We start from the raw sequence: 8,635 nt of genomic DNA on the forward strand, positions 1-8,635 counted from the left end.
TTTCTATTGATATGCTATCGCTATCGTTATTGCCTAACGCTATCGCTATCGTCTAGCATTGTGTTTTGGGCTTTAGCCTCGCACGTGTCGCTGAGCGAGAACGAGAGCGAGAAAGAGGGAAAGATATTCTCGCTCGCGTCGCTGAGCGAACACGAGAGCGATAAGGAGAGAATGATATCTCTCTGTCGCTCGGCGCGCCGACGATTGCCGAGCGCGTAGTCCACACGGTAGACTGAGCCGGCTATGTGTGCGTGCGTGGTGGGGGAAATCAGAAAAGAATCGTGGACATTGGTATCGTAGTGCGTAGTTCATGTGCACGGTTGTGCAGAGGGCGCCTCACACTGGGCTCGGCTAAAAGTGGCCCGTGACCTCTCTCCTTCTTCTCTTTGGTTAAAGACAGATTTATAAACTTCAATCTCAACATGTCTCTCTCACACTCACTTAAGCTAAGACTCCATGCATGCGGTGAGCTGCGACAAATGCTGCGGTGACCAATCAGGAGGGAGGCGCAAGTCCGGTTGCAGCAAGCTCCGGCATGCGTCTGTCTCCTGATTGGTCACCGCAGCCGTTTGCCGGAGCTCACCGCATGCATGGAGTCTTAGCTTTATCACCCTCTCCCATTCATGATACACCACTCACAGAGCGTTCAGTATCACCAGAGAGAAAATCTCCCAAGAGCGGCCTTTAACTGAACCAAGTTGCACTTTTCGCCGTTAGAGTGAAATAATTATATAAATTTGCGTTAAAGAGAAAAGGAACAAAGTTTCAAAGTGTAGCACTAGTTCAGTAGCATTAGCTAAAGAGAAAAACGTTAATTATACTTGAACTTTAAACATTTTTGTTATCAATTTTGCTTCATCATTGTCAGTATAATTGTTTGTAGAGGGGAGAATATAAAATTGAGGTGATCGCAAATATCTTCGGGTAAAACTGAAGAGTCATATAACGAAGAGCCATCTAATCACGTAAAAGAATATAAAATTGTAGTGTGGCGTTTACTTACGGTATTCATTATCAACGCAATTTATCGTGAACATTCCTTAAGATGCCGAATTTGTTGCGTTATGACAAACGAGTAGTTGTGGTAACAGGAGCTGGTGCAGGTAAATATGTTTTTAATACTTTAAAAGGTAAATAATTAAAAATAATAATAAAATAATTAAATAATTACCCTTTAAAATATGGTCTAATTTATTGACAACAATTGTGAACATCATATATTGGAAGTTCAATTAAGACTGTCGTATACATAAAATCAATATTTCAGGTTTGGGACGAGCTTATGCATTGTTGTTTGCATCTAGAGGTGCTAGCGTTGTTGTAAATGATTTAGGAGTCAACAGACACGGAGATGGAAATAGCACCAAAAGTGCAGATGCTGTGGTACAAGAAATCCGCCGAAATGGTTAGAGACCTTAATTTGACAAATTAATTATATATTTTTTTATTTAATTTACTATCACGTTCTTAAAAAGCATAATTATATTTATGCAAGATAAAACTACTTTAAAATCTCATATATACATATAAAACATCATAGCATAAAATATATATTATACAGTATATATTTTTGTAAATAAGATATAAATTATTTGATAACAATACATATATGTCAACATAAAATAAGAAAATAAGAAAATAACAAGATGATAATTCTTTAGGAGGAAAAGCTGTTGCAAATTATGATTCAGTACTAGATGGTGCAAAAATTATTGAAACAGCAATCAAAACATTTGGTCGTATTGATGTAGTTATTAATAATGCTGGTATTCTGAGAGATACATCATTTGCAAAGATGTCAGATAAACAGTGGGGTATGTAGGTCTATATTCATTTATTTATGAATAAAACAAAAAGCATTAAAATAGAAAATAAAGCAGCAAATAAAGATCTATGTATAGTATGTCCTATTTCTCATTGAAATTCTTTCAGAATCGAATCTATTACATAATGTGAAAATAGAAATTTTAATATTGAGATTATACTGATTTAAAAAAGTAAGTGATTAAAGTAGACCAGTACAACAATGGTTATTGTGTGCTTATATAACATAGGAGGCAATGTATAATAATAACGGCACTTTCATATCCTGATTTTCATATCGATGTAGAAATTATGTAAATATACCACGATAAAAAGCTGGTATTTAAAAAAAATGTATGTACATTTCCAATTTTTATAAATATTGCTGAATATTTCTGTGCAGTAGCTTAAAATAGCTTGAAGTAAGCTGTAACATGACTGTTTTTAAAAAGTTTCTAGTAGTAAAAGGTACTAATTTCATCTTTTACAAATTCTACCTATGACACATGAGAAACATACATATATGTGTATTTCATCTTATTTAAGCACACCAATTTTAATCATTATATGTTTGTCCAACTTTAATCACATGTTTAAAAACTTAAAAGTTTCAGCATTTTTGTATGAGGTTTCTTATTTATACATTATTTAGTTCTTTTATCTAAGGAACTTAGTTGTGAGAGATTAGAATACATATATATTGTTTATTCTAGACATGATATATGATGTTCATCTGAGAGGTGCTGTAAAAACAACACATGCGGCATGGCCATATTTTCTTAAGCAACAATATGGTCGTGTAATATTAACTTCAAGCAACAGCGGTTTGTATGGAAATTTTGGACAAAGCAATTATAGCACAGCAAAAATGGGTCTTGTAGGATTAGCTAATACATTAGCTATTGAAGGTGCAAGGAAGAACATTCACACTAATGTAATAGTGCCTACAGCTGGCTCACGTTTAACGGAAGATGTCATCCCACCAGGTAAGTCTTCAATTTGTTTTATTATCTATTTTTAAATATTATCATCATCATGCTACACAATTTTATATGAATATCCTAAATTGTTTTGCTTGTAATCAGTCATAATATTTAGATAAAATGCATTCATTTTGCCAAAAAGTTAACATTTTATAATTTGATATCTTTTTTTTTTTAGAACATTTACTTTGTATGCTTTCTCTTTTGCCATTATGAAGTTTTAAAGTAATACAAAATATTTTCATATCTCGTTTTATATTTGATTTAAATATATATTCTGTTGAGCTTACTAAAATAGAGAATATTTGATATTTTACAGACTTTTTCAATGAACTAAAACCTGAGTTAATAGCACCTGTTGTCTTTTGGTTGTGTCATGAAAGTTGTGCAGAGAATGGCTCGATAATTGAATCAGCATTAGGCTGGGCTGGCAAATGTGAGTATCAAATATTAGGAAAAAAGAAAATTATATAGTTTTATTATTGAAATACAAACAGTTGTGGTTTGCTTATGTTTATATACCTATGAAAGAAATAAATTATATGAATATTAACTTATGCAAGATGATCATTTTCATTTTTTAATACTTAAAATAAATTTATATTTTATATTAACTCTAATAATTTATAGTTTATATTAACTCTGAATATTCGATGATTATTCATAGTGTATGTTGTTATTTGTAATTGTGTATATTATCGTTTATAATATATAGGGTGTCCCATAATTGTAACACACCAACTCGATAGGGGCGTAGAGCGAAACGAGAGGAACGAAAAAGTTCTCTTCCATTTAGCGATATCTCGTGTAGTTTTTTAGTAATAACCGCGTAAAGTTTGGCGTATGTCACGCCCATCGCGGCTTATAGATGCTCCGCGGTGAGCTGTGTGCGTCGAGGCTGAACGGTAACGTACAGCTCGTGCTGACCGTCGCGCGGCGTCAAAGCGCCAACGGTTATTACTAAAAAACGATGCAAAATATCGCTAAATGGAAGAAGACATTTTCGTTGCTCTCGCTTAGCTCTACACCCTTATGGAGTTGGTGTGTTACAATTATAGGATACTCTGTATATATATAGTTAAATATATAATATAAAACAAATATAAGAAATAAATTTATTATTTAAATCTATAGGTCATTTAATCCGTTCTTCGGGTTGTATTTTACGACAAAATTTATCGTCTGACATTACACCAGAAGCAGTGCAAGAAAATTGGTCAGAAATAACTGACATGACATCAGCAAAGCGGTTCAATTCAATTCAAGTAAGTTAATTTGTCATTATGCATTTATATTAAGAATGTTATTGTTATATATAAAATTTTATATTCAAAAAATAATCTATATAATAATATATTGTAAGATTAAATCACTTTATCTTATTATTAGCGTTTGTCTTATTTTATCATTATTTATCATTATTTTATCTTAATTACTGGCATTATAGTTAAGAAGATATTAATTTTTTTAATTTTCTTTTTTTCGTCATTCTATTTATTGGTCTTATTCTGCAATTTGTGATTAGGAAGTGACAGGAGAATTACTTAACGTCGTCGAAAGCCTGAAAAATGATGATTCATCTGGAGATGAAGTACGTCATACTTTGTAATTCTTTTAGCTGATTTTAAAATGTTTTATTCTTATCAGTTTTATCTTCTGCAGAAAACTGTAATGAAGAACAGCTATAATTTCCGCGATGTTATATTATACGCACTTGGAGGTAAGTTAAATAGATTAAATTGAAAATCGATCCATTTCCTATTAACGTTAATCGTTCTCATTGCACATTTTTATATGCTCATGGGGATATCATTCACGTATTTGAGATATACTGTGAATCACACTGGGGTTAATAGATATTGAGTCTGTTAAACTTATTGGATTTATTCTTTCAGTTGGAGCTACTGTTAAAGAGCCAAGCGATATGCGTTATTTGTATGAGAATCTCGACGAATTCGCTGTTTTGCCTACATTCCATGTTCTGTACGGACCTATGGGATGTATGAATAGTTCTTTATTGCCGAATACTTTACCAAATGTACAAATTGATCCGACAAAAGTATGACCTGTGTTGAATTCTGTTTTTTATTTCTATATTGTTTCGATACTTGACGCATTTTTTTTTATATCATCCCTAAATTTATATCAATACTTTTGTTGGGTATTATATTACGATTCTGATAATATTCGTAGATATTACATGGAGAGCAATATCTAGAAGTCTATAAGCGATTACCTACAGAAGCTGTAGTGGAAACACACTTGAAGGTACAAGATGTCTTGGATAAGGAGAAAGGCGCAGTTGTTTTGGTTCAACGTATGCCAATTTTACAATTTATATAAAATGTTCAGACTAGTAATCTTTAATAGACTCATAAAATATACAACATTAAAAAAGCTTCAGAAAATAAATTCCGATTATCACGATGATTTCAGTTGTCAGTCATGATAAAGTTATCATGATGATGATAATTTATTGCAGTATGTATAATATTTTATATTTCTCCAGATGATACATATGATGCAACAAATGGAGAAAAATTATTGTCTGGACAAATGTCTATATTCATTATTGGTGCGGGTGGTTTCCAAGGCAAACGAACGTCGTCATATAGCATTCCAGTCATTGATCCACCCGCTCGAAATCCGGATATGTCAATCACGCAACAAACGAATGTTGACCAAGTAAGAAAGCAGAAGAAAGATATTTCTTTATTAGAATTTTTTATTTTAATTATTTGTTTAATTTCAATTAATTAAGTTCTGAAATATGTTGTTGAAGTATTGTGCGATAGTCTTGGAAAAAAGTATATGATAATTTTGGCATTAATTTTATAGGCCGCTCTGTACAGATTGAATGGAGACTTCAATCCTTTGCATGTGGATGTTAATATTGCCAAGCTAGCAGGTTTCGAGAAACCAATATTGCACGGGTTATGTTCTCTAGGATTCTCTACTCGACATGTCCTTCAAGCCTACACTGGTGGAGATCCAAATTTATTCAAATCCATGAAGGTTAGATTATTGTTGGAGAGAGATAGAGAAAGGACAGGTCTGTGAGATTTCACAATAAGTTTCCTAATAATTTGAGATACATTAAGATGGTTTTCGATAGATTTAACGATCTCCATTTTGAAACCGGTTCTAAGCAATATGACATACAAAACTGGTGACAAAAATGACAAAAGTGACAAAAATATTAACGAATATATTAATTACACTAGTGTGGGCTAATAATAGCAATGCATATGTTTAGTGATACAATTTCCAATTCTGCGTTATTATGATTTTGTGTATAATTTTTACTGGAAAGGAACTAAAATATCTCAACAAATTTGACAAAATACTCGTTTAAGAATATTAAGTTTATTGTAATGACATCTCATGGACTTTCATTCTCTTATTATATTAATTATATGTTATATAACATATAATCCCCACCACACCACACGTGACGTGACTTATCCCACCATTATTTGTGACTTGCACAGTGCTTAGTCACTCAAGTATTGATAAATTAGCCGCAGCGTGAGTCGGCATTGTGTCGTGGACATTCGTGCTAATCGAAGAACATTCCGTCAACTACGTGTAAGTGATAATTACTAATTATGTACACTATGGGGATGATCAAAATATTTTTGATATATACGTTTCGACTTGTATTCGCAAAGAACTGGTAACAATCATACTTATCATCTATACTTATATAGTATCCGAAACGTGACACTTTGATGGAATGTATTTATTATTTACAGATTATTTACAGATATATGGTTGATATAAATTCTTTTCGTTGTTTTAGTATGAAGTATTTCTAAAATTTGTGAGTAATTTAATCTTGATCTGGTTCAAAATGTGTTATGTCTATTTCTTTATCATATTTAAATCATATTGAGTGCACTAATCTGTTGTTCTAAAAGAATATTTCAGAGTGTAATAAAATAATTTTCTATTCTATTTTATCCTACATATAATGATATATTATATGTTATATTTATGTAATATTGTTATATTATAATTGTAGGTAAGGTTTGTAAAGCCAGTTTTGCCAGGTCAAACATTACGCACTGATATGTGGCATAACGATAAGAGAATACATTTCCAAACGTCTGTCGTTGAAACCGGTGTACCGGTTATAACAGGTGAGTTTTTGAGAACCAAAGTCATTCACTATAAAAAAAAGAAAAATACATAATGTATATTTAAAAAAAAAGACTATATCATATTAGTATATATATTTGATTATTTTATTATTCATGTTGTTCATGATACTTAGTAAGAAAATAATGTTAAGTAATAAAGACAAATATGGACGTATATCTTTTACTAGTCATATTGCATATATAAATTTTTATTTTTGTTGTCTTAAAACGATTTTACTTTACAGGCGCTTACATCGATCTACATGACGTTAAAATGGCAATACCAAAAGTGAATCCGAGCTCGACCAAAGATGTACAGAGTGATGCTATATTCGCAACTATAGATGAACATATGAAAGCAGATCCAAATTTGGCTAAAACAGTTAATGCAGTCTTCCTTTACATCATAACCGTCGATAAGAAACCAGCAGCTGAATGGAGTAAGTAATTTTAGGAATTATTTCTGATAACATATGAATTTGTAATATATATTTATTTATTTAACTATTATTTAGTACTGTTGTAAAATTTAAGAATACAAAACAAAAAATTAAAAAGTAGATTTTAAATTAATATTTAAAGCCAAGGAAGTAAATGTTCTGAATTCAATAATAAAGATAGCTAAAATACTGTATTAGATCATAAGAATATGATCCGTTTCTATCATATTTAAATCATATTGAGTCACACGAGTATATATATGCGATTCAATATCATAAATAGGTTGATCTTGCTTATTAATTTATTAATCTTTTGTTAAATGTTTTTTATAGCTCTTGATCTTAAGAATGCTAAAGTACATAAAGGAAGACCTTCAGGAAAAGCAGATGTAACATTAACTATAGAAGACAAAGATATGGTTGAAATAGTAAGTTAACTATGTAAAATATTATATATATTTTTATAAATAATATGATTGTTACAGGCACTAGGAAAATTAAATCCGCAGGCAGCATTTTTACAAGGAAAACTGAAAATAATTGGAAATATCATGCTCGCCCAAAAATTGAAAAATATTATGGAAGTCAACAGAGCTAAGCTGTAATTTCTTTTTCATTATATATGTATATATATATATGAATTTATCATATACGTATGAAATACAACAAAAGCTATGTCAGGATTAACTACAAGTTGGGATTATAGGTTATAAGTCGGGGATGTAATACATACATATATTGAGTCTGGGAAAAAGTTTGTGGCGTTTTTTTAGTAAAATTCAACTGGTTTTCTTATAGTGTGAAAATTTATTTCAAACCAAATATGCTCCATTATTATCGACAATGTTTCGCCATTTTTCGGGTAGAGCCATGATGCCATCGGTGAAGAATTTCTGTGGTTTCTGGTTGAAAAACTGAATCAAGTGGTTTTCACAGGCTTCTTTTGAAACCAGCTTAATTCCATTGAGAGAGTTCTGCAGAGATCGGAACAAGTGATAGTCAGAGGGTGCTATGTCTGGACTATATGGTGGATGCATCAAAACTTCCCAACCAAGCTCTCGCAATTTTTCACGGGTCATCAAAGAAGTGTGTAGTCGAGCGTTGTCATAATGGAAGACAACATCTTTCCTATTATTTAATTCGGGCCGTTTTCTTTCAATTGCCTGGCGTAATCTCTCTAGTTGTCCACAGTAGAGTTGAGAATCAATCGTCTGATCAACTGGAAGTAGCTCATGGTGGACGATTCCCTTCCAGTCCCACCATACAC

At 31.8% G+C, this 8,635-nt stretch overlaps 1 protein-coding gene across 1 annotated transcript; it reads left to right on the forward strand.

The window, feature by feature from the left end:
- Positions 1 to 804: 804 nt before the first annotated feature.
- Mfe2 (peroxisomal multifunctional enzyme type 2) lies at positions 805 to 8,121 on the forward strand. The gene is made up of 16 exons (XM_011149462.3): positions 805 to 1,103; positions 1,268 to 1,405; positions 1,662 to 1,814; positions 2,517 to 2,789; positions 3,106 to 3,222; positions 3,921 to 4,051; positions 4,312 to 4,377; positions 4,449 to 4,506; positions 4,682 to 4,845; positions 4,980 to 5,103; positions 5,296 to 5,471; positions 5,625 to 5,801; positions 6,811 to 6,928; positions 7,174 to 7,368; positions 7,702 to 7,796; positions 7,854 to 8,121. Exons 1-16 carry the CDS (start codon positions 1,046 to 1,048, stop codon positions 7,971 to 7,973), a joined length of 2,163 nt encoding a protein of 720 aa, XP_011147764.1. The 5' UTR covers positions 805 to 1,045; the 3' UTR covers positions 7,974 to 8,121.
- The last annotated feature ends 514 nt before the right edge of the window (positions 8,122 to 8,635 follow it).

Source organism: Harpegnathos saltator, unplaced genomic scaffold (genome assembly GCF_003227715.2).
Source record: "Harpegnathos saltator strain DR-91 unplaced genomic scaffold, Hsal_v8.6 scaffold781, whole genome shotgun sequence".
Taxonomy (NCBI): domain Eukaryota; kingdom Metazoa; phylum Arthropoda; class Insecta; order Hymenoptera; family Formicidae; genus Harpegnathos; species Harpegnathos saltator.

Excerpts from the sequence above, each read along its gene's own strand:
- Mfe2 (XM_011149462.3), top strand. The coding sequence starts at position 1,046 with ATGCCGAATTTGTTGCGTTATGACAAACGAGTAGTTGTGGTAACAGGA. Across the intron at positions 4,052-4,311 it reads AGCGGTTCAATTCAATTCAA|GAAGTGACAGGAGAATTACT; the intron begins GTAAGTTAATTT and ends ATTTGTGATTAG. Across the intron at positions 7,369-7,701 it reads GAAACCAGCAGCTGAATGGA|CTCTTGATCTTAAGAATGCT; the intron begins GTAAGTAATTTT and ends TGTTTTTTATAG.